Source organism: Diadema antillarum, unplaced genomic scaffold (assembly GCF_040938485.1).
Source record: "Diadema antillarum isolate AM-2024a unplaced genomic scaffold, OU_Dant_1.0 seq00000994_RagTag, whole genome shotgun sequence".
Classification (NCBI taxonomy): Eukaryota; Metazoa; Echinodermata; class Echinoidea; order Diadematoida; family Diadematidae; genus Diadema; species Diadema antillarum.
The window spans coordinates 145843-172317 of record NW_027271832.1 but is presented as its reverse complement, the minus strand read 5'-3'; the positions used below and the strand labels follow the sequence as shown (position 1 = coordinate 172317).

The 26475-nt window shown below is 40.4% G+C and overlaps 1 protein-coding gene across 1 annotated transcript; it reads right to left on the bottom strand.

Moving 5' to 3' along the window:
- Nucleotides 1–935: 935 nt before the first annotated feature.
- LOC139742288 (transcriptional repressor scratch 2-like) lies at nucleotides 936–13507 on the bottom strand. The gene is made up of 2 exons (XM_071652867.1): nucleotides 13293–13507; nucleotides 936–1810 (listed from the first exon to the last, which is right to left on the bottom strand). The coding sequence occupies exons 1-2, from the start codon at nucleotides 13432–13434 to the stop codon at nucleotides 936–938; spliced, it is 1017 nt and encodes a 338-aa protein (XP_071508968.1). The 5' UTR covers nucleotides 13435–13507.
- Between the last annotated feature and the right edge of the window lie 12968 nt (nucleotides 13508–26475).

The following is a 26475-nucleotide window of genomic DNA, read 5'->3' as shown; positions in this document are numbered from 1 at the left end:
TTTGAGGTTTGCTGAGTCTACTACGGAAAGATATTGAACGAATGAGATGTTAATTCATTTCCTAAGACACACACACATAATTTTGACATACTTATAAGATATCGTTATTTGCTCGTTCTTTACTGAATGCTAAACTAAGACATTATTAAAGAGCACCTTCGTGTAAAAAGGACTTTATGCTTTAGGACTCATGGATCGCAATAATTTCGTACAAGTATTTGTCAGCTTCAGCTACAAGGCAATTGGGAGAAATTGCTTCCACCTAGTACAGTCACAGCGAGCAAAGCCATATCATAATTCCAAGTGAAAATTTCAAAAATGTATGCCTCTGACAAGACCATCGACAACAACAACAAAAAACCTACAAAGTTAGGATAACACCGCCTGAGTAAGTTACAATTCACATAGGGGATAATTAGGCTTGCCTCTACTTTTCATCGAACTTAAATATAACACCTCCTGTGTCGTAAAGAAACAAAGAGCAAAGAGTTCTTCTGTAGCAATGCCATAACTCATAATGATTTTATTCTAAAATCTTGTTTTTATTGCACTTGATTCAAACTTATAGAATAGGTTTCTACTTCTACTAGTATTATTGCTTGAATACAACGTGTTTCGGAAAACGAGTTCCAGTTTGTTTTGATATATATAATCATTTATATGCTATCATCAGAGAATGAGTATTTGGCATGGTATGAAGTCCTTGATATAATGTTTTCCATTAATACTCAAATTGTGACCGGCTAAGAAAGAAGTCAGTATTTCGACATGTTTGTCTTTTTGTTCTTCGCAATGATAATACTTGCTGTTCTAAGCTCCCTCGTTGGCCACTTTTGTTCCTCTTTGTTACCAGTTCGTGTACGTTAAAGGCCTTTCTGTTTCTTTCTCTGAGGCGTTGTCAATTGTCTCAGACACCAGTTGTGGCTTGAAATCCCTCACGCCGATATGTTGCTATCGACAGAGATGTTTTCTGCATCAGACAACGGTGATGGCGTGCTCGTCATCATGTCGTCATCTCGGATCTCGCCGTCAAGTTTGAAGCAGGCCGACTCGTAATGTTTGTTCAGATACGACTTCAGGGCAAAGGACTTGTCGCACCGCTTGCACTTGTAGTTCTTGTAGGCCGAGTGTGTCTGCATATGCGCGCGGAGGTTGGAACGATCGGCGAATGCCTTGCCGCAATGCGCACAGCCGAAGGGCTTTTCGCCCGTGTGCGAGCGCATATGGCCCTGGAGCAACCATGGGCGGCTGAAGGACTTTTGGCAGACAGTGCACTTGTGTTTGAGGTTGTGCGTGAGCACGTGCATGGCTAGGGCGGGCATGCTGACGTACACCTTGCCGCAGACCTCGCACTTCTTGGCAAAATGGCTGTCGAGGCTGCGATGGGTCTGCTTGTGTCTGGACAGGTTGGACGAAGTTGCGTACTGCTTCCCGCATTCATTACACTTGTACTTGGGTCGGTTTGCCGCGGACAGGTCAGATAGCGAGCCACCGAGTTTGTTGTGCTGATCAATACTCGTGCCCTTTATCCCACCGCCGCCACCCGCTTGCAAAGCGCGGCGTCGTGACCGTCCATCGGTTATCAGGAACGCCTCGTAGGACAAAAACAGCTGTCCCTTTTGGCTCTGCAGGCTCAGCAGATCTCCTTCGACACCGATGTCGCCTGGACTGGATTCGGTGGAGAGCGTGATCGGCTCGGGCGAACCGGTTGATGAGGATCTATCATCGTTGTGGTGGTTGATCAGGTTGGTGATCATCAGCGGTTCGCTGGGCGGGGAAGACGGTGAAGGAGTGATGTCATGGATGTAGCCTGCAGAAGAGCAAACAAAAAGGCTGAAATTCTTCAAGCAATACATCAAACATAATCAATATTAACGTCTTCTTATTTCTACACGTACTAAACAGAAAACATGGAGAGAGAAGATTAAAATAATTGGTAATGTGGTAAAATTCGAAAGCTTACAGAAGTGATTATCAGTAATATTATAGATTAAATTCGGATTTTTGATGATTCCAGTTCACATGATGATTGATTATCATTTCTTCGCTTGTCCACTATTGCCTCCAGTTGAAGGAAACAGCATACCGAGATTTAATTCTTATTCATTTCCAAAGTGTGATTGACACAAAATATTCGTATTAAAGACGAGCGGCGAATTACAAACAAGACAAACACATAGAGTGATATTAAGATTGCTCAGAATGTTTTGAAATTAAAACAACCCACCCTACTTCACTAGTGTGATTAAGTGGATTGTCTGGGGATCTTAAGGTGGCTTGGGCTCACAATAATTAACAACTGATAATGGTGATTAGTTTGCGCTTTCCATTTCCATTCCAAAATGACCGAATACATTGGCGTACTCTGTGTACGTCTTCCGGATAACATGTGGCAAAGGATAACACAGGGATGAATACATTAAGAGATGATGATGCAGTTTTTGACGTTCTCTCGCAAGAGGGCGCCATTTAAAGCGCTTCTCTGGCTATAAACTTATTTCATCTCATTGAAATAAAAAAAAAAAAAAGAAGACGAGAAACGAAGTGTGATTGCCAGGGATAGGAAACGACAAAGAGGATATGAGAAAGTGTCTTTTGGTTTACTTCGTGTTCTGCAAATGACTTGTCACTCTCTTTTTCTTAGCAGAAAGACGGGAGAGCATTATTTATGAATAGAATAGTTATTTACAGTCCCATCCGAGCCCCCTTCCCTTTCCCTTTTTCAGAGCATATGTTCACTTTGCACGCGCGAGCACATTCCACTGCCAGCGCTCTGACTTTCACCTCCTGGAGGTAAAGAATGGCCCGCCATCAATTCCCTGCGTGCGCAGTTACGGATGGTGCACCAGAGTCCGGGGAAGATAGGGGGAAAGATGTTGGCGATGGAGGAAAGATGTGAAGACGAAATGATGGATGCGAGTGGGACGGTAACCTTTTTTGCTTCAATTTGAGATCGCCCGAGCATGCGACTTGATGAACGAGCTGCCTACTTCCTTCTTTTATTATTCAGCAGACTTGTTGCGCGTGCTTGTAGCGCCGTGCAAACAAGCCCCGGCGTTTGCCGTGCGGTTAGGGACGGGTAATGCCTTCTCCAGCCAATTTGAGAAGCGCGCTTCAAACATGTTCACCAAACTTAAGATGGTGCTTGCCTTCCAGGCTTGTTTCGCTCGGATGGAGAATTATGGAGATGCGATCGACGGAGCTTATATTTTGCCTTACACACAGACTTCGAGTTTTCCTGCTCTTTATACACAACGTGATAGATATATGTGAGGTTGCATTTTATTATCATGTTGTATCATTAAGCTTGTGCTGGTCATAGAATTTACTGATTCTAATCATTACCAGGAATAAAAAGAAGAGGAGGTGCAATATTATAACTAAACCCCCTTTTTTTGGGAGAGGGATTTCGTCATAACCATGAAAAACATGCTCAAAGATGGATTCACGTGACATATTGCCGGCAATGTATTAAATATCACTGTAGTAGTATACCTCTATCAGCGACAAACAGAACGTCACAAGTCATTACTGATGTACATACGAGAATTGTTCTCCCATGATGACAAAACAAAATGCAATGTGTTCACGATTGAAATATGGCATATTCCCCATCAAGGTTATTCACCTCGTAGTCACGACACTTCCTTTGTCAGCCGCAAAACACGTCTGTTGTCGTTGGACATTTTCGCATGGGCGATTCTCAAACGTCACGCTTTCCAGCAATTGCTGGTCTCACCATTGTTTGCAAACAAGGACCTCTCGGCCCCCGTTTGCTCCCCGGTTTGGTCTCTGAGCCTTGCGTATTTTTGTTCACTTTGTGAGAGGAGTGGTCTTTTGATACTCTTGACCACAATCTGGGATAACCCCTCATGTTCTTCGTGAGCAAAGTCAACTGGCCCTTTGGCCGACTAGAAACCACACGACACGTTCAAGCCACAAGGACGACATTTAATCCCCGCGGCAGACAACGTTCTGCGTTCGCCCCTGCAGACGCGCATTCACGCACATCCGCGCGCAATTCAAAATCAATGGCGCAAAGCGAGCGAAGATATGTTTTAATTGCCACTTTGTCGGAGCGGTAATCGGTAGTAATCACCGTCTCTTGTTTATAGCTGGTGTACGAGCTGACTGCTCACAGAGAGCGTGCTTACCAGAGCTTAACTCTCAAAGTTTGCCAATACCCTCATTATTAGAGCTAATACAGCCATTGCCAATTGCTGTTCTCTGGATGATGTATTGAATAAGCGGTCACTGAATGTTCACTTTAATTCATATGGGCACATATTTCCAAATTGTCCTTGGAGGTACTATATCCATTGACTTAGACTATGGTGCTGAGCATCGTGTCTCTACTTTGGTCTTCATCATCAGCCCCACAGATGCATACCTACTGCTAACGACAAAATGAAAATGGCAATGTTGAAATATTGCTGGCTGGCGTCAGGTACAAGAGTCTAATCTGGTCTCGCAAAAAAAAAAAAAAAGTGCATTTACTGCGAGGTAACTCCAACCCGAAAAGTCGGTTGAGATAATTCGATGAACTCAGAGCCGTGTTATCGTCGTGGCTTTTTCTCTTTGTACTATCATATCTGTTTACTGATAGGGTGTTTTAAATTAATGTCATCAATGAAAATAGCGATGGATTTGTGATTATTATTTTTCGTCAATTATTAGTTTGCGTACTCTTCTCTGCTACAATTAGGAAGTCCATGGTCTGTGGAATTGTATAAGGTAATTGGCATGACACAAGTCAAAATCATGACGACCATAACCTTTTGCGAGTGGCTTGGAATCAGTCTAGCATGTAGGACGTATAATTACTCGACAGTTGGTTGTGCTCTACAAAGTACGCCTGATTATAGCTAGTCGTTGTGTCTGCGTCTTGATGTAAAAAAAAAAAATCGAAAATCGAAAACAAAGAAAAGAGAAATCAGACTAATAAACTCCTCGACTCATCAAATGAAATAGCGACAAGAGAGTGTGTCCCCATTTATAAATATGGGCCAAGTGATCTTTTAAGATGAGCCCGAACGATATCCCGTTTTGTCATTAAGAAAAGGTTATTCGGACAGCGATACCAGGGCCTCGTTAAGTACAGGTGTCATCTCCGAAACGACACCATTCGCCGTTTCGGGCGGATGATTTGGCAGCGCGTCACTTTACACGCGCTCGAGAAATATCGAAATATAATAAGAACAGGAAGAAATGAATGCGATCGAGGTAATCAGTTCTTTCGTAGATCTGGCCCCTCGATGTACGCAGCCTGATGTCTTCTGGTAGCCGCAGAGACACATCAACCCATCAATCGGTCACACACCCATGAAAATAGATTCGTGTGATATCCATCAATGTTGTCTCTCCACAAAAGATGCGATTAATGCTTCGATCTGCAAGTGCTAAGCAAAAACGCAAATTGGAGTAAATTCCGCAGATGTGTTTTCTTCAAAGTAATTGTCTGTCATGCCTAGGTACGCTGAAATGATTTTTTTTTTCTTCTTCTTCCTGTTTTTATTCATTTACATTTGTTTGCTGAGCAGGTAATCTACATTCAGAGATTCACAGTGTCTCGTTTGCATTTAGATTGGAAGAAGGTCATGGATACTTCAAAGGTCAAGAAACACTTGCCCAAGACATGACATCATGCACATACCCTTATTCATTCTCCGCAATTCCCCGGGTCGTGCCTTACGTCAGCGGGTGACACCAAGGACTTGTAGATATGAGTTCATGTTCAATGGGCTTTACGAGCAAGGGAAACTACAACAAATCATGTCTTCCTTCATCTCTCACTTCTCTCTGTCTCTCCTATTATCTCATTTCACTTTCTATCTCTCTTTCTACACACACACACACACACACACACACACACACATATATATATATATATATATATATATATATGTATATATATATATGCATATATATACGCCTACATATATAAACACGTGTATATATATATATATATATATATATATATATATATATATAAATTCGTATACACATGTGTTTGTCTTTTTGTATTTATGATACACTGCAGAAATAGATCGAATATGTTATACAGCATTAGGGCCTATGCATCTTTCAAATGTTTTTCATGCACATTTTGTTCTAGTTTTCAGTCTGTCAGTCTCACCGAGTATTTACTTCTTTCCCTTTTTCCCCTATCATCATCTGACAAGATATGTTCACACCTAAGCTCATTGGTCTACATTGTACTGAGTCGTCCTTCTCCCTCGTCTTCCTATCTGTCTATCCCTGTCTTCCCCGCTCAACCCTTGGCGAGTGTATCCCACTCTAGCTCTTCGGGGACAGAATTAAGCAAAGCTTGACGGATTGTCGCGATTCAGTGACGTCATTCTTGCACGCAGGTGTGTGCCCAGCTAGTTTAATGTGTACCCCTTGTCTGGCTGACTTGGGCGAGGATTGCACGAGATGGATGGCGGAGTACTGAGAAAATTACATGCCGCATCTATCCTGTTCATTGGCAAAATGTCGGCAACTAAGTTATCCCCTCCTTTCACAATTTCATATCAACAGCAATCAAATTGGAAGGTTCAGAAGTTTCCAAAAATAAATAGTGAGTTATCATGAGCAAAGGAACAATTACCTGTTTATTTAATGATCAGTTTTTGTTTTTGTCTCTGACTTCTTCTTTTTTTTTTTTTTTTTGCAGAATGGCATTTCGAGGAAGAAAAAAAAACCCATATTAGACAACATGTCTTTGTGCTGCTGGTGTTGCCTTCACGTATCCTGAATGCGTTTGTTCTTGCCGCTCTTCCATACAGCGATTCTTTGGGAACCAATTTCCGGCGTGTGAGAGTTGTATTTGCCCAGACGGAATATCAGTGTGAATCTATCGTCAGATTAACGACCATCAAGCGTGCCTCTCCCGCCAGAAAAAAAAAATAAACCGAGTGTCATGCAATATCAAACTGTAAGTATTCCAGCGAGATCTAACGAAGATTGCTAAGGTGTCTACAGCTCCTCGGCTCCACCATTTTAATGGCATCTAATGGTGGATATAGACCGGGCTACTTAGCAACCTGTTGTTCATTGCGGACAGGTGGACGGCATTTCGTACACTTTTGCTTGCCCCAGATTTGATAAACCAATATAGTGATATGACTTACCGTTGTTGTTTACGTGTTCTCTAAAATCCCATTATTGGGCTGTTTCTATACCACAGCATGCGTGAGAAATCTCGAGCGCGATGCAAATGTGACATTTCTAATCAATTCCGTTTCTCAGGGCCATTATTATATGTCGTCTTTTCCCAACACTCTTCTCCTCGATTTGCAATATGCCACATACCATTCCTCCCCGATTCATTCGATGGAACCCCGCGAGGGAATGCAGATGGTTCCCATTTTATATCATTTCGCCCATTTCCCTCCCCCTTTTTCATTTCTCGATCGACATTGTTCGCGGCAACTTTCGTTCTCGCACGAGTGAAGCAGTTGAACTTGGCAACGTCATTCGATCCTGTCTCTCAGAAGGAGGTAGGGGGCAAGTTCCGAGGAAAGGCGAAAAGAAAGATGGTAACCAAAAACAAGAAGAAGGGAATCACGATAAAAATCGCGCCTTACGGCGGAGTATGTGGTTGATGAGTGCGCAAAAGGGTTTCCCTGGTTTTGGCGCGGCGGAAAAAAGAAGTCTCGTCTTGGGTTACATATCTCTCGACTGATTTGACTTGGGGCGATTTTCTGGCGGGAAAGGAGAAAGCTCAAATGAAGGTAGTGAAGAGCCATTAAGGCAGACTACTTGTTGAATTCAACCGTCCCGTGTCGCTGCCGCGCGTATGAGGGGGGATGATTTGCATGCGCCGGTAAGGAAGATGTGTCGAAAGGGAGGAGGAGGAGGAAGAACATGGAAAGAAAGAGGGGGGGGGGGGGGTGGAGTAAAAATATGAGTGAAGGGGAAGGAGGAAAACAGAGGGAATTGATTCGGATACAGATTCTCTACAATCTAATCATCACATAGATTGCCATATCACATTTGCTATACAAACACACTTTGCTCCCGCTTTGCATTTCTTTTTTTCCCCAGTTATAACTATCTGTAACAAGATGATTCAATTCGATGGTTAGTATCTCTGGTAACAACGATTGCAGTTTCCATGTTCAGTCTTGACAACAATACATACGGGATGCATACTGACTGATTCTTTATATAAGTACCCCAATTAAAATTAAAGAAAATGAGCATTGAAATAAAACAGTAATGATGATCGATATTAGCAATTGTAATAAAACAGCCACAATTATGATGACAAAAATGGAAATGATAATGACACTCATTTCTTCGAAATTTTTTCTTAGGATCATGACACTTTCACATTTTTTTTTTGTTGTTTCTGTTTTGTTTTAAGGTTGTAAACAGATGATACTGACGCAATTTGCCTGTATAAATAACGGATCTATCTTTCGGGGGAAAAAGCAGGTCTCTTTCTATCTCTTCACCATCAGTCAGTAAACAACAACAACGACAACACCAGAGGCAGCCTCTTGAAAGGTCGACCCTAGCCCCCACACACGACTCTAACGGCGCCATTTTTGACACCAAGTTGAAGGACGTACTAGAATCGTTATACACACAGACAGCAGAGCGAGAATCGCGAGCCCACGAGTGTGTGTTCAACCCCTCTTCAAGCGGGTCGCCTGGATCGCTTTTCCGGCAGGTTCAGATAAAAAGACCAACAAAAAAAAGTAAGAAGAACAAGAAGAAGGAGGAGAAGAAGAAGAAGAAAATACTAGCACCACTTGAACGTTTTGAAGACATATCTCGTCTACAGTGTCTGTGCTCAGGATTTGCAAGAGAGAGTGAGAACATCCTTCAAAACTACGGCTGCGACAGTGAGAGAACAAAAATGTATGTTTGCTATATGATCGCGATACTATAATGATACTTTTGCGCACAGAATCCAATATATATATATATATATATATATATATATATATATATATATATATACATATATATATAAAATCATAATTATACGTAAACATAAGCATGGACTTTACAATCATGAATGTAACTGTACATAATCTCCGTGTATATGTGTTGTTTCTGTCTATTCATTTTTTATTCATTTAATCAATGGTCTGCACAACAAATGTATATACATATGTATGTATATATATATATATACATGTACTGTATATATGTTAAAACATAAGCATGGACTTTACAATTATGAATGTAACTGTACATAATCTCCGTGTATGTGTTTATTTACTGTCTATTCATTTCTTTATTCATTTAATCAATGGTTATATGTAAAACAAATATATATATATATATATATATATATATATATATATATACATATATATATATATATATGTAATTCACATCATATACATACACGTATAAAACAATGTATGATTCATTGTATGACATTGCATTTCTTCTGAGTATCTGAGTGATAATGTCTCGCTGACACACGTCATAGGCCTTCGCGAGTACGCATTCTTCAGGTGTTACACACGTTGGAATCCTCACTCTCCCTCTTTATCTCATTCACTCCCTTTCTCATCCCACCCCCCCCCCCCCTCCATCACCACCACCATCATAAAGATGCCTTCCCGATTCATGAACACAAACAAGTTTGTGGGTTTGATTGCGCCGTGGTGTTTTCTGAGTGTTTTCTCACTGCCAGAAAAGTAGATCACTCTCAATCCATTCTTTGACCACTCTAGGACCCACTTTCCGGCCCATCGACATCCAAAGTACAGGTTCCCGATCACTCCTGAGCGTCTTTGTTTTCGTTATCGATTTCCAAGTGGTACTTTGGCGAAAGAAATAACATATCTTCCCCCGCGTGGTTTTCTGAGATATGCACATTTTGATTATGAGTTGGAAATGTGGATATAATTCAGACATTAGAAATAAAACCTACTTGAATTGATATATAAGACAGTGATTGAAATCTCTATTGGTCACTCACAAAACAAGAAGAAAAATATCTTAACGTCTGGTATACTGACTACACTCAATCAAGACGCATCATTTGGGTAAAAGGAAAGGTCCACGTTTGATAAGAACACGTAAGATCTATAACATTGTATAATGCATTTTCCCTTTTGCCATTTTTACCTGTTTTTGTTATGTTTTTGGAGGGGTACGATACAGTCTCTATGAACTTCGTCATAAAAATATGGGTGTCAGGCCCCCCCCCCATATTTTTTTTTTTTTTGGAGAAAGTATTCCGCGGCATCTGATACTTTTTCACGTCATAAAAAGAATGATTCGTGCTCACGTAGTTATTACTGATAAGGATAATATGAGATATCAGTGTGTAACAAGCCACAGGCGAATGCTATTCTGACAAAGGCAGAAAAAAATCAACTTTTTTGTATGAAATGCCATCATTTACCATCACAGAAAGATGTGGGGGGGGGGGACCCTAACTCTCTCCATAAAGTGCAATTCCTTGGATTGTAATACTTTGTTTGCGCCACTACTTGGACGCCACACCAACCAAGCCGGAATGTATTGAATTGCTCTACACGAGGGTCAAATCGGTCTTATCGAGTCAAAATGTTAAAGGATTAGTGTTTGTTCTGTCGCTAATCGCCGGAGCAACGATCGTGACTTGGCCCGAATCTGGGGCAGCGTTGGCGGTCATTATCGTTGGCAGCGATCTCACTTTACTAGCTCCCTCCTCTCCCCCTCACCTCTCTCCATCTCCTTCTCTCTTTCTCTTACTCTCACCCGCAAGGTACACTAACTCCAAATTCTATTCAGGTAAACTTCTCTTGATTATGAAATTTGATTACCACTCTTGCCCACGAGGTACAAAGGGCAGTGAGCATTTCTTTGGGTTCGCCTCCCCTCCCCCTTTTCTTTCCTCTTTCTCCCCCAGCGAATGAACAGGTGTATTGTGTTGGGTGCTAATTTTTGATTAATAATGCATTTCCATTTTTCCTTCTCTGCTCGCAACCTTTCCATCTCCACACATTCTTGTCAATGTTTGCTCAGAGATCGTACGTGCCAAATTGTGTTTTCGTTAATTCGCTGTTTCAGAGCCAGATAGTGCGATTTGGCACGAATTCGGTGCATATTATGAATGAGATTGATGGTCGTGTGCTCTCTTGTCCGGCAGTAGGGATGTTGTACACCGCTCGCTGCTATATGCCGTCAGACAGTGCTTTGTAGCGTGTAATGATAAGTTTGTAGCTCGTAATTAAGAGAAGGGCACGTAATGGACAGCGAGCAGTCAATCGATTTAACGCTTAATGCCAATGCCTGTCTCGTATCAACAAGGCACGTAGTTCTCAACTTGTGAAAACATGTTGCGCTGTACTTCAAAATGTATAAACCACAGAAGTATAAACTCAATATTCATGCAGTCAAGTGAGAGTTCACCTGATTTCCACCGAGATAAATCGATTAGGAGAGAAAAGAGAAGTTGTTTCATAGTTAATCTTGATTGCTGACAGTATAAGGTGGTTTCGTCATAATGTTAGACAACGATGGCTATTTTTCATTCTTTCACATTTTCTTCCTTCGGTAAGAACATGAATAGAAGCCGGCAGCCTCACTACGAATTACTACAAAATGAACGTCTGTCTGCTTTCAAGGGACTGAATATCTTCCAAAAGTGGAGACTTTCATGTTAATGGGGTGGGGTAGGTAGGTGAGGTAGTTTGGGCGAAAGAGGGTATCTTTCACATTTTGAGCCATCGTCCAGACTTTGATCCGCAACTGACAACTTGTTGCCCATATCAACCCATTTCGCACATTATCCAGATGCCAGGGCTGCTACAGAATCGCTATAAGTAACAGATGTATGTGCAGGCTACATTGTCACTGCTATGATTCTTTAGCGGTAGTGTGTATTATTACTACTGATGTGATCAAACTTAGATAATGTATGATAAGAGATGACATAGATATGATGATAATTGTGCCGTTTGAAACTATGTTAATTGTAAAAGCTTGTCTTCAGATTCGGAAGTGAATGTTTCTGTTCACAGATAAATGCATAAAAAATAATGAATGCCGAATGTCGAAAGAAATAATTTTCTGGACGACGAAGAATTACGTTTCAGAGATAATAGTACAGGCGAAAACTCCATAAAATGATAATGGAAATCATGCACGAAGAATCTATGCGGCTGAATCATCATTCTATCTTACCACAATTTCCTTGCCACTACTGAGAAGATATAAGAGAGTTAAAAGGTTATCTTGATACATGCTTCACAAGCAATGTTAAGAAAGCATTAATGTTTCATATCCCTAACAACAAAGTGCTCGTCTCATTCTGATATTTGCGAGCGATTCAATTTTAAATAAATGGAATTTCACCTTAAGTTTGTGCTTCGCGTATAGAATTAAATGAATGAAAACCGTGAGGGAAGTGTAACCCTGTTTTACAAGCTCATGTTGGGTGACGAAATAATAGTAAAGGCGTACAAATTCGCTTGCTGACACGCAAACATTGAACATCATTTGATTTGAAAGGGACGGGTGATGATAACAGAGAGGATTATATCAGATATCAGCACGTCAGAGGAACGGTTGTAATTATCTTCTTATAAACAGAGGCGCTTTTTCATGTTTTCCTTCATTTAAAAAAAATCGAGAAGGGTGGTTCTCGATGACACTTGAATCAGAAGAATGAATACTATGGGAGATCTGAAACAATGACCAATAAACGTTGATCTCTGTGTTCAACGTGTCTGCAATCAGTGGCTGATGTACAATGTATATCATTTTGAAAGGACGACGAAGACATGAATCTACGGTTACAAAGCATCCACTTACACCTGTGTACATTGGATAGAAATGGATCCACTTTTCGCTTAAAATGTCTTAAATCATTCGATAGTTTAGACTTTGTCACAGAATAACATTTATCTGATAACGTGAACGTTACATCTTAAGATGGCTGGTCGAATATTCAAGCATTCCAAAATAATTTTGAACAAAAAAATATTCATCCTTTGTAGAAATGATGTCATATTCAATGCCAAGGACGTCTGTAAATTGAGCTGAAAGTTTATGCGTGCCATTTTGTGTCAACTTCTTATCAAATTTGTGCTCTCATATAGACTGTCACAAAATTTTCGGCTGAAATTTTAGTCGCGCCAGTAAGACACCAAATTTCCTCGTCGTCCCATCTTGGATGTGGGTTATGCTGAATTGAATTATTCAAGTTCTTTTCAGATTGGAGAGATCATACCATTTTATAAACTTGATGGTCAGACGATGAGTGTTAGTATATTAGAATAAGAGATAGGTACACTGTGCCAATGGTGTAATATTGTGATCACACTACTCACCATTGTTGACAGTAACGCTGACACCATGGTGGGGCAGGGTGGGGCTCCCGGGGGCTGGTGTGTAGTATGCATCGAGGTCCCGAGGGCAGAGGGCTGTGCAGGACGAAAATTTGGTCTTCTTCACGAGGAAAGAGCGCGGCATGTCGGTCCAGTTGTTTCCAGTACCACACGAATGATCGCTGGAGTTATCATGTAGCAAAGAAGTGACAGGCTTTGAATGGATTGTTTGTATGTCTTGCTGTTTGGTGGTGGAAAATTCTGACGCCTGCTTTGCTGGCGAATTAGATGAGAGAAATTCGTCCTGCTATCTGATTGGTAAAAAGCCTTCTCCGAGAAACTGATAAGATCGATCGCTGTTATTGATACAATAGGACAAATTGGGATATCACCGAGGCACTGTGAAGAGAGTTAACTGGTTCAGGAAGAGCTTCGATTTCATAAGAAAAAGTCAGTCTGATCTATGTTAGCTGGTGGTGTCAACATACCCTTACGTTACTAGCTACCAGATGTACGAGAATTCGTTCATCCGTTCATTCGACATCCGTTCACCAGAAAATGAGTTACAAGTCATACGCACGTGAATAGTACGTTGATATCTACCGTAGCTAGCTATCCACTCGGTCCGTCAAGGAGAGACTGATACGGATTATAAGAAATTTCGAGCGAAAGAACATGAGGAACATAAACGCGGAAAAGAATGCTTATTTGGACTACCTGAGCTTGAATTGCTACCTAATGACGACTAGTATTATCACTGACATGGAGTGACCGCCGAGTATCGCAGACACACTTAGGTTGTCCATTACTGTCAACCAAACCGGTATGGGAAGCACGTGAAAGACGGGCCTGCTTATGAATTGCGGCCGCAGTAACTCGGGCGATCGCTGTGTGTGTACGTTGGGTGCAAGGTACACCACACGACGGAGGGTTGATCCAAGGAATGTAGAGATGAGCGGAAGATAGCGGCAGGTGGCGAGCGACGATGAGAATGCGTCTTCGCTAATCCATCAAGATGTACGGCGTCCCGCGAGAACGGAGAGCCCGAGTCATCGGCGTGGACAAAATTGGCCGTCTCCTCGGTAAGCAGAGCCGCTGTCTTTTTTTCTCATACGTAGAAGGGAACATTCGACGGAGATAAAATGACTGAGGTAATCGAGATGAAGGTGTAGGAAATATAATACATCGCCTGACTTTAGGTGACAGTAACAGGCTATCACTCACAGACAGATAACTAGAACTGACTGCTGGAGGAAATATATGGACCACGGGTCACAGATAGTGCGTTTAAAACGAAAAATCACTGCAGAAATGCGAGGATCATCTCATAATTTCCTTAGTCTCAACTGATGTTTGTTCATATCTTACCTCATTCCGAGGTGCCTACTAATACAAAGCGAGGTGAGAACAGCCAATTTGTGGTACACTTGTTGGCGAGTGCCGGGCAGCGAAAGAGACAACAGGGGTTGAAAAGAGGCCGGCCACTCCGCGGCGTGAATTGGCGGGAAACGAGATGACACGGGTAACGTAGGCTAATCGAGAAGCAAGACGTTTGAGCGATTCACAAGGTGTATAACGTTATAACGTGTGTGCGCACACTCTCCTTTACCGTTTGGAGTCGTCAAGTTCAAGCGATGCCGCGCTGCTCCTTCGATGAGAAGGGCCAACAGACGGAGAAGTGGTGCTTGAAGGAGTTGTACACACGCACAACCTTTAAGTAAGTGCGCTGTTTGAGAATGACATCACTTATATAGCCCTTGAGGGTGAAACAGGACGACAAAGGCGAGGCACTCCATTTTGTCTCATTGTTAGGGCACGAGCACCGCACGCGACAATACAGACCCCCTTCGTCGGCTAATGAGATTAGACCGGGTCGATAAGAACCTGCGATCGCGCCCGTTCGCCGTACCGATGATTCGTGGTCGCTGATTGGTAGAAGACCATTTGTCTTTCCCCTCTGAGTAGGCGTGGCTTTAGCTTCATTCATCACCTTGATAAGGCAAATAGAGTCGCTTCTATGTCTTTCCCCTAACATTTCTCTGGTTTTTGTACGTGTTTCAAGGTCTTTTAAGACATCCAGCATCACAAGGAGAAGATGATTGCACTTCGTGCTAACGCACACCATCGAGCAACAAGAATGTCGTTTTAATTGACAGTTTACGGCATAATGGTATTTCATGTCACCTCGTAATTTCACCCAAAGTCCCAAGTAATGCTGCATGGAATCAAAGACGGCATAACGACAACATATTGATGACACTGGAAGAGAAATTAGTGATTTTGTATTCGGTTGTCTTTAGATTTTTGTTTTTTCCTGAGAGATACATTTGAGAACCATGACTTCACTCCGATATTTTCTGTTGAATGATTTTGCCAGAATATGCGGAGATAGCATGTCACGTTCGTTTGTTATGAAATATGATCTTTAAAAGAGTGAATTGGCCGTAGTGTACGCCGATGCCAAAGTGCCAAAGCCTCGTGCCGAGTTGATCTTGTTTAGTCTCGAACAGAGAAAAAGAGAGCAATCAGTAACGATTAGCTACGACTATTTTTTTTTCCAGTTCGGCTTCGTCAACAATTCAATGACTGTTATGCAGTAGGTCGGATGCGGGAATAATTTTACTGTTGCGCGACCGTAACTTCTATCGATCACACATCGATACAGACCTCGGGCGTCTGTTTACTGTATTACACATTGCGATCGATTTTCTTAACGCGCTAGATAATGTCCAGATGTTTGGACAATGACCGTCACTTTTCCCCTTATGATTCTTTTAGCTGCTGTCAAAATTTCCGCCATTTCCAAAAGCCACGCGACAAAGCAAAGTAGTGGATGAGAGCAAAGCGTCCCTGCCTGTCATTAATCGATCCAACAGGTACAAGCAGTGGATATCGTCAATTTGCGTCCAATGCAAGATAAATGAGGGTTCGTTAGTTTGTTACGGCGAAAACAAGGACTGCATATAGGTAAGCCTTACATGCGTTATTAGACTGTACCTTTCGCCCGTGAAATAAACGCCGTCCTAACTCAAGTAGTGTTTATGACCAACAGCTCTCATCATGTAAGCTATCTCACGACTTCCCTCCCACGTCCTCGTGTGTACTGCCCGGCGAGGACTCGAACAAGGAATGGTAGAACAAGTAATGTTGATGTATGCCGCTTCAGTTAAGCTTTATTTGCGTAGAGTTCCTTTCCTCCCACATGCATAGACATAGGGCATTCTAGTGGTATGGCTCGCCAAAAGTATGCCACCCTTTGAATACGATCGCATCAATTTCTGGTGCTGTATAACATGTTTGTTTTTCACAGATTCGACCCTGTCTGCACTCAAATCCCATACCTATGAATACCCTGTATCAATCCTATCTTCTGAGGCTCTACGTGACTCTCTCCTGAGCTTTATGCCACTTTCAAAATCATAACTCGATTCGCCAGAGGTATGCTTTATTCATGTGAAGAATGCTGTTCCCATGACATCGATGATGTATTTTTTAGCACGGCCGCCTCAGATCACCTACGCTACGAGGATCCGAGCGACGAACGTTTTCTGCTTCTCAGAAGACGGCGGTGTCGGAGGCTGCGGCGGCGTAGCAATTCTATGCAAACATCGACGGAGGTTATTTCGACATGTGCAACAGGCTTGGCCAATGGGCGAAATCTTGAAATGAGCACATCATAAAAACCGATGTGTAAACAGGGTCCGGTGGACGTATTGATTAATTCAGTGGAGACATTGCGGCAATTAGCAACGTAGGCCTCCGCTAATGGCATTCGGGAGGGACATACGAGGGTATCTCAGGAGCCATACGTCAGAGGAGGAGAAGATGGCGACCGACACGGGGAAATAATCTTGTAATTAATTTAGAGAAACACTGCTACTTCAGGACAGGGACGCTCATCTCCTGACTGTTAAGACATTTTAAGCAACGCGTTCACACTGGTCAAAGACGGCATTATCCTAACACAACCTACGAGTTTGGCGGCATTTTGTTATCGCTGCTTTTTTTTTCAAGAGTTCTTCTAAGCAAGCTTTCTAGCCGGAAACGCGATCTCGTCACACTTATGGATATTAAAATATGCATAAGAGATACGCAGAGACACACGCGCTAATAAACATGATATTTAACAAAGATGTAATCGCATCTACTTTTCATTTTCATAATTTTCTTATGTACCTTTTCAAATTTTGTTCTGTATCACAAATACCCCGTGTATATGCAATGTACATAATTTCTTTGTTCATTTTGATGGAGGTGAAAAATAAAGTTGAAAGTTGAAAGTTGAAAGAGCCACAATATTCACATACCGAGTTCAAACAAGCAGACCTGAACTGAATTCACATGATATTGCTTCAATCACTGACATTAAAATATATTGTGTAAGATAATGTCTACATAACTTTGTGATGTGCAAGCTGACGCTGTATTTCTGCGCGTAATGAAACTGTACTTAAACACAATAACGTCCGTCACTGGCATAAACACACGTAGCACTATGAATTTACAGTTATGTGACCGATATGCTTGCAGCTGTAATACCCATTGAAAATATGTGTAAATACTATTGTTAGTGTTTCATGATTATCAAATTGTTTTTATGATTATTTTCATTGTGATTATTAAAATCATCTGCATTATCGTGAGTATTATTTCGATATGTCTCGTCACAATAAGAACACATTGCCTCATGTATATCACATTATTACGTAAATAAAGAATTGCACCAAGATGAACTGCTTTGGTTACAATGTATTGTTCTATCTTACTTGTGAGAAAATGTAAATGTTTAATTGAACTAGTTAAGCTGTCATGTGGGCAAATATAGATAAATATATATTTATATAAATGAATACATAATATACACATACATGCTGTATACACAGGTATGTTATGTGTCGTATTGTATAGGGTTTATGTTACATATTTGTACTAGTATATTGATCCGGACTACTAGTTAACATACCATTTTATAAATCTTTCTCAGGTTCAAACGAAAAACCTAAATTGCTTGTAAAATAGGAAAATATGTATGGCGGTTCCAGCCCTATAGGTTTCTTTCTACCCCCCCCCCCCACACACACATATATATATCATTCACGATGTTCGTGTCTATGTGTGCAGACGTGCTGATGATATACAGTATGTGCCTGAGAATGGAAACCCGTAATCATCATACATTTTTAAAGCTGAAAATATACCTGTACTATTGATGATTAGGTGAAAGTCTGTTTTTGCTTGTAAACACTATAGTAGAATATGTCGACGAAAGTCAGCGCAAGACTATAATAATCATAGTGCTTCACATCGCATTTGAATTAATGAACAACCTTTTTAAATTGATAAAAATTATAATGATATAACTATGATATAATAATAAAGATAACCATCGACACTATTATGATAACAACAACAGCAAAAGCAAGCCGAGGACAACTAAGAATAGGAATTTAAAACAAAATACGGTGAATGCATCTATCATTACTTTGCAATGATAATTGTACGAAGGACTGATATCAGTGAAGCGTGTTGTTTTATATTAACATCACCGTCGTCAAAACTATGGACGAAAGAAAATGAGAACCTAAACTTGGATACTATCTTTGTGCCGATTCGTAAACTACGGGACATTATCATCGTGGCACATGGTTGTCGTTGAAGGAACGAAATCTTAAACACAAATAACACAAGCTCTATTCGTCTCATCAGGATGACGAACACAATGAATTTGAGTGCTGCTATCACGACTAATACTCCTGTTGTTCAACCATTACTGATGATATTCTTGTCTCATGACATGTATAGTAATAATTTTAACAATAGTGATGGTGATCACTAGTGTTTAGATAGTAAAGATTAAAGATTTATTACAAACAAATCGGCCAGAAAAGAAAGAAAGAAAAAATACAGACACGTTAAAGGGGAAGCAGAGGCATAAATAAACAAAGACAATTTCCATCAGAAGAGAGAGGACATTTATTTGGTTTTGTGGACTGGGCCCACAAGCATTTATTGGCGTAATGCTCTACCTATAAATTGCTCGACCTAATCAGGTATCTAAACCAGAGGGCGCTTTAGAAACAAGAACAGGATGTTCATGTAACTTTCTAGCTCTTGCGAATGAAATTTCATAAATGTGCTGTATGAAGATAATCGGTTTGCTTTGCTGCCTCAATTCATTATTTTGTCCACATTCATGTTACTTTTATTGTGCAAAGTATCTAATGGGTTTATTTTTGTTGCATTTTGACAACTCGAATTCCCAGTATACTTGCTTGTGCCGTATTCTCAGTCTGCTATCTAACAAACGTCTGACGATATGGTAGAATGTGTTCAAGTAAGGTACTTCTTATCCATGACCCTTTCACATGATAATTTTAAGGCTCTCAAGTTCTTCACTTGCTCTCTTTTTCCCTCCCTCTTTCTAAATAGATATTGTTTTGGGGTTGTTGGGGGTTTTTTTGCGTGTGCATGCATATGTCATGTTTGAACAATGTATGCAAATAAAGTAAAGCAGGTGTAAACTATTTATATGTGGAGATGGAGTGGTCTTGTGTAGCACCAATTGCCTTCCCCAAGTTTATGCCAAAACATGGTCCGCACCTCGCCATCATGCGGGGGAAAATATATACATAAAGGTCACACTTAACAGTTGGCTGATAAATGTCTGCTCGTGATTCGGTAATGGGATCTCGAGCTTGACGTTGTAGTGCTAAAAAGCCCTTCAATATTTTTTTCCCCTTTTTTACGTTGATTCTTTTTTTTTTTGTATATTGTGTAGGGAAATCTTTCTAGAAATCTATATCATACACCGCCTCGGCTGGAAATAGCTAGGCATGGACTCCTTTTGTTCACAGATGAGACTGATACTCATTGCCGTGTAGAAATGTTGGCGATGATATAGCTGTCGTAATTAGCAGAAAGACGTTAAGTGTGAACGGTTATTGTCAGGCGCGGGAATAATCCGTCTATTATACGCAGCCCTCGGGTCGCGCGGGGCGGACACGCATCTCGTGCGCTCCGATCGTACCCTAATGATTCCTGCACACACAGTGCAAGCGCCCGCTGAATATGTTCGCCCCAGGCTAATTCCGTAATTCTTATGGTAAACGCAAGAAAAAAAGAAAAATAAAAAGAACAAAGAGAAAAAAGCATGAAGAATACAAGAGGAACTACAGGGGGTGGGGGGGGGGGGGGTGATGACATGATTGAGCGGAAGAAAGCTGAAAGTGTAGGAGGATAAAAGAGAGAAGAAGAAAAGGGATGGATAGAGATAAAGGAGGAGTGTTTACTGAACAAATGCATGATATGTTGATGCGATTCTAAAAACAGTATATCAGGCTGTGCTGCGTGGCCTCGGGTGGACGAAGCGGAGAAGAACGCTGGCGAGCTTAAGAATTGAACGAAATGTCCGCTGTGTAATATCTGTAAGAAAATTATGAGCACCTGATAATGAAGAGATTTACTTTAAAATTGTTAGCATTAAGTAGTTGAAAAAGATGAAGTTTAAGTCAAACAACACTCCATGTACGTGTTGGCTTTGTGAAGGAGAGACAAACCAAACGAATAGAACGAAATTTATTTCTTTATTTCTTTTTTATTTATTTACTTGTTTATTTATTTATCTATTTATTTATTTATTTATTTATTTATCTATTTATCTATATATTTATTTATTTATTTATTTATTCATTCATTCCGTTTTCTTTTAGCAGGGTAGCCCTTTTAGCTCACTCGGAACTGCTCTACCAAGGGGCCCTGCAAATAAGTTTCTTAAAAAAACAACAACAGCCAGTCATGAGATAATAGTATGACAATCAAAAGTTTCACTTGTCGAAATTAAACATACAGTGCAACCACCTGTAATACGCAAATTACAGTAAATAAAGCCAACCCGTCATTACTTTCAAATTGTCCGTTTTCTCTCTCTCTTTTTTTTTATAGATAATAAGAGCCATGTTCTGGCTGATATTCATCAACTGCAACCACTTTCTGTTCCAAGAAAACCGACATGAGCGCGAGGTCATATCAACTCATCACATAGATAACTCGATAGAGACAAGTTTTATACTTTTAGATTTCATTTCAAAATATTACATTCTAAAAAACATTTGTGTGCATGCCAATTACAACTTGGGAGACGATGACGTCACAACTTCATCAACTTTCACTTTCAATTCAAATTCAATTCAAAGCTTTGCAAATGTTTATGTAAACAACATCCAACGTGTTAGGGGAAGATGTCATACTTTAGCTTTGCATTAGATTATATCCGATTCAAGTTAAAACTGGGTCCCATCCTATTCGTTGGCGTAGCATTTCACCGTAACCATGGTAACGCTGCATTACCAAAATGAGTGACCGTTTGAACCCTACACTATGATAGAAACACTGTCGCATCTCTGTAAAGGAGAACTGTTGCTCACTCATATATACATGTATGTATATATATATATGTATATATATATATATATATATATATATATATATATATACACACACATATATATATATATACCTACATACATATATACATACATACTGTATATACACATACATACATATACACTATGGTTCAGTTATTTACTGTCTTTTTGTAATTGCTTCACTCTTTACACGGACATTGAGCCTCACCAAAGAAAAATGTAAAAAATGAAAAAAGTAGAATGTCAAATATTTGTTAAACTATACAGGCCTAGATATTGATTGAAGACTACCATTTACGTGTCACCTAGAAAAGGCAATAAACTGCACAATGATTAAGAAGTCGCTTTCTCGGATACTCATATACATATTCAGGATCCCATCAAATAGCCTACATATTTCTACAAGAATCATATCTGTTTTATACTACGAGGCGTTAGATTAAAGAGGAATAATTTCCAATCATGGTAAAAGTGGTTTACAGCTCCATTTTCTCTTTGCTTGTGTAACCATGATTTTCGTTCAGGTTTATTCTCTCTTTTTTCTCACTCTGCGATTCGAGGGCATCCGAACGCGACAGACTTATTAGGAGAAAAGGGACAAGAACAAAGCAAATTGAGAGCGACAAGCCAATCACGTATCTTCCCGCCAAATCAACCCGCTATCATTTCGCGACCCATCTGCCGCTAAGAAATTCTGACAACTCACAGTGTCTTTATACTATCGTCTTCCCGTAACAGCCTTTCTGAAACCATGCTTACTGATATTTTCCTTTTCTCTTAATCTTTTAGCTTTTTAATTTCCCTGGTGCTGCACAAGAAGACGCAAATAGAAATATGAGGTGACAACAAGACATCATTCGCATCAATTCTTCTTTTACCGACTTGGGACTAATGGTCAACTGTATATTATGAACTTGTAACAAGGGTACACTTTAATATTCTTTTTTTAAGCACTTGCTGAGCAAAATCGCATGAAACAAGATATATGAATAAAGACGATTTTCAACATTACCATGAGCTCTTATTTCATTCGCTTTTGCTTCATTCGGCGGATGAAATCAAAGTCTCAAGTCGGTTAATGAGGTTTGATTCCGCTTACACACAAAGCGCATAAGTTTTGAATGCGTAAGAGGAAATTTATGAAAAAGAGGGTGGAATATCCTGTTTGAAATAAAAAAAGAAAGAAAAAGAAAATGAATAGACAGAGAAATAATTGATAAGTGGTCGACGCCCCTTCCGATAAGCAATGAAATTCTGTTCTTGTAAGCTACAGTTGCGCATTTGTTTCCTTTCAAGTACATCCTTTGTCTGTGATATCGGCAAAAATTACCCCATAAATTTGCCAAACATGGATACACACGCTCGAGGATCCCTCTCCGCTCACTTTAATTTACTTCCAAACGTGCACCCTCTCTTACCCCTTCCTTAATGACACCCATTTTCACCCATACACATAATGCAAGACTGAAAGGAGGAGGAGGAAGAGGAAGGGGGGGGGGGGGGGGTTACAGCAAAACAAAGATTTCGTGTGACTTACACTGCGTAGTACACCTAAGGACCGTGGCAGTGTGGCAGTCTCTAGGCATAATAAATGAGTCACAGTAACTACACCAGTGCTTTCTCATATATGAGCCTCTCCCTTTATGAATAAGAAAAAAAAATGGGGAAATGAGAGCAGGATAGTTTTGGACTCTTTTTTTTTTGGGGGGGGGGGAAGAAGAACCAAAACAATGGACAGTGGCAAGAAGATGGAAGGGATCAAACTGGGGAAGATTGGGTTGATGGGGGCGGAAGCCTCTCTCCGCCCTCACGCGTGGCACGTGGGGGCTGAAAATGAGGCAATTAAGTCATTGTTGTCGAAGATACACGGTCGCAGAAGATGGAAGAAGATGCGCAGGACCGCCTCAGAAAGAGCCGAAAGTGGAGCTCGGTATTAAAGGCCTCTCCCCGTCATTCGTCTCCGCGTTACCCAATCTTCGGCAGTACCGAATTTCGCATGTTCATTATTTTCCCGCCATTTTTTTTTTTCTTGTTCGTGTGTTTCTTTTCCCTTGTTTGCTTGTCATTTTTGACTCATGAAGTAACTTTTATTAGGTTCTGTTATCCGCGACTATCTCGATTATTTCACACTCTTTCAGGTGCTGCAATACCTCGCGAACATTTTGCTCATTGTATCACTATATCTACTCGAGACAAACAAGAAGAAGAAAGAAAGAAGCATCACGTCACACCTTGACAAATGTTTTGTGTCCTGGGTTTATCTTGTAATTTCATATTACATATTATGATGACTAGTATGTGGCCCTTGACTTGGCTTGTCTAATGCAACCACATCTGTATCCAGTTGAAAACTTATTTTGTTTTAAGATCGATTTACAACATCATTATGTTTAGTACTTTCCTTGACCCCCAACCCCCCCCCCCCCAAAAAAAAAAAAAACCCCAAACAAACAAACATGGAGATGTTTAAATTGCGTCTGATATATTTCAGTAGTTTGATGGTAATTTGGAATTTAGTGGAATCGCAGCAACATCTGAATAAAATTACCAGTAAGACGAATTCCTCCTACAAAAGTCGAAAACACTTAAAACTTAGGTGCACATGCAAGGTAGGTTTTGTACTGTGAAATTGAAATTGAAAAGGCAGATAAGTTATCAAAATCTGACTGTCGACCAAAGGTCGAATTGCACAGATGTTCACGTTATACAAAAGCATACGTTGACATAAATAATAGGTATGATTTCATGGAAGCATACATGAATATGAAATCCAACACATTTAAAATAACATGAAAATGATTATAATAATTTTGCAACATTGAGGAGAGCTAGCGTTTTTTACAAGGATTTCTGCTGCTTGATGGTAAATTTAAAATTCATTTACTATCAGCAGCAACACCATCAGAACGAGAGTACTCTAGAAAGACGAATTCGTCGTGAAATGTCGAGAGCGTTTAGCGTCTCTTGTCATCGTATGACATCGCCAGCCCGACAAGACTGTGGAGTGGGATGAAGGCGATCGAAGAGGATCTGTTAAAACACGATTTGAGCAGCCTTTAAGTTTGTTCAGCGTGGGCAGCTCTCCTCGCACCGCGTCAATCTCGTATGCAACTGGTGCACAAGCCCCGTGGGCTGAACATGCGAAGCAAAAACAGAGATAAAATCCTTCGTCATCTATCACTGACAAATATCATCAAAAGAACAATCTTCTTCTCGTCGTTTCTAGATTGAGTTTGTGATTGAAATGACAATGTTTTTGATGAATGCAATGACTAATGCATAGTATTGTTAGCTCAGAATAAATGTATCCCCCCCCCCCCTTATCCAGCAGGAATTGTAATAGGAGGGACTGTAAGACGAGCCATGATTTCGATGCGCGCACTCCTCTTCTTTTGTGTGTAACCTTTTTTTGGTTTACGCGAGCGTTCCTCTTTGATGTAATGTCAGCGGCGTTTCCGAAGATTGTCTCCCATTTTATTTCGCCCTTGGCGATTCTTTTCCTGCCGTACTCGTGGAAGAGCTTGATGTATAAGTGGATTATGTTGGATTATGTTATTATTCCTCAGAAGCCCAGTTTCAGTGCATATAAAAGAGATTTCTCTCATTTTCTGTAGCCGTTGTTTCGCAATCATTTGTTACGTTTCGGACTGATTTCTTTTCCCCTGAAAGGAAAATTGAATAACAGGATTTGCAACAAGGGGAGCATGTTTCCACTCAACGCCGAGAATTTTGTACATGTGATTTCATATAGCCACGGATATGTTTCAATTTGTTCCAATAATTGAAAATAATGGATTTGATGCATAATATACGAGACCTGCCGAAAGAAATGTCCTTTATTGTCATTCTTTATAAACCGAGTCAAATTCGAATCATGAATCATACATTGTCTCATTCATATATCATACGAAATCTAATACAAATAATTTCTTAAAGGGTTTCAGTTTTCTTTTTAAGCATTGCGTTTCGTCCCGTCGCTTGTGTTACTTGGTCCCATAAGTTTATCAATGACATATTTGGCCATTTATAAAGATATGACTTTCATTCATTGTAGATATGTATCACACCTTCCATTAATATTCATGACTTCATACCTTTGACGTAGATGTGACGGGAAGAAAAGAGAAATGTTCTCACACGGAGACGAGTTGATGCAAACAAAGGTTGGGCGAGTGTACAGTGGCCGCTCTTCTAGTCGTTGTGTCAGTGGTTCTTTGTTATTCTCTAAGAGAATTGTTTGAAAAGGGTGGAGTTTATCACCAATCTGTTTGTATTATTCGTGTTAGTGTTTCATTTTACATTACATTTCAAATACAAAATCGGGTAAAAGAATAACCACATCTATCCTTCTCTTTCTACCTCTTCATCATCCCCTAACCGTACCCCGCCCCCCCCCTTCCTTCTTATGCCTGAAACACGATAACGCCACGGCCGATAGTAATGAGGACAGTGGTGTTTAAACAGGAATTGCAATATCTGTATATTCTTCTGAAATTTTGGCAATATTTTCTTCCATGTTTTACGATATATCATGACTATCTCAACCGGATAACATTTGGAGTATAGGCCTAAGTGCTTGTGCCATGGCTGCGCTCATCACACTCAGCAACAATTGAAACATGAAAAAAACAATGGACAAATTATCATTAACATTGTGGATAAACAGTCATTAGCATGAATAACGTAGGCCTATTGTGAAGAAAGCGATAAATCCTGTTTTCATATGAGAGAAGTCGCGCCATATCAAATGATTTATCTTGGAG

What these genes read in the sequence shown, in the direction of transcription:
- LOC139742288 (XM_071652867.1), bottom strand. Translation starts at nt 13,434, where the DNA reads ATGCCGCGCTCTTTCCTCGTGAAGAAGACCAAATTTTCGTCCTGCACA. An exon ending in CAGCGTTACTGTCAACAATG is followed by an intron (nt 1,811 to 13,292) that starts GTGAGTAGTGTG and finishes GCTCTTCTGCAG; the next exon opens with GCTACATCCATGACATCACT.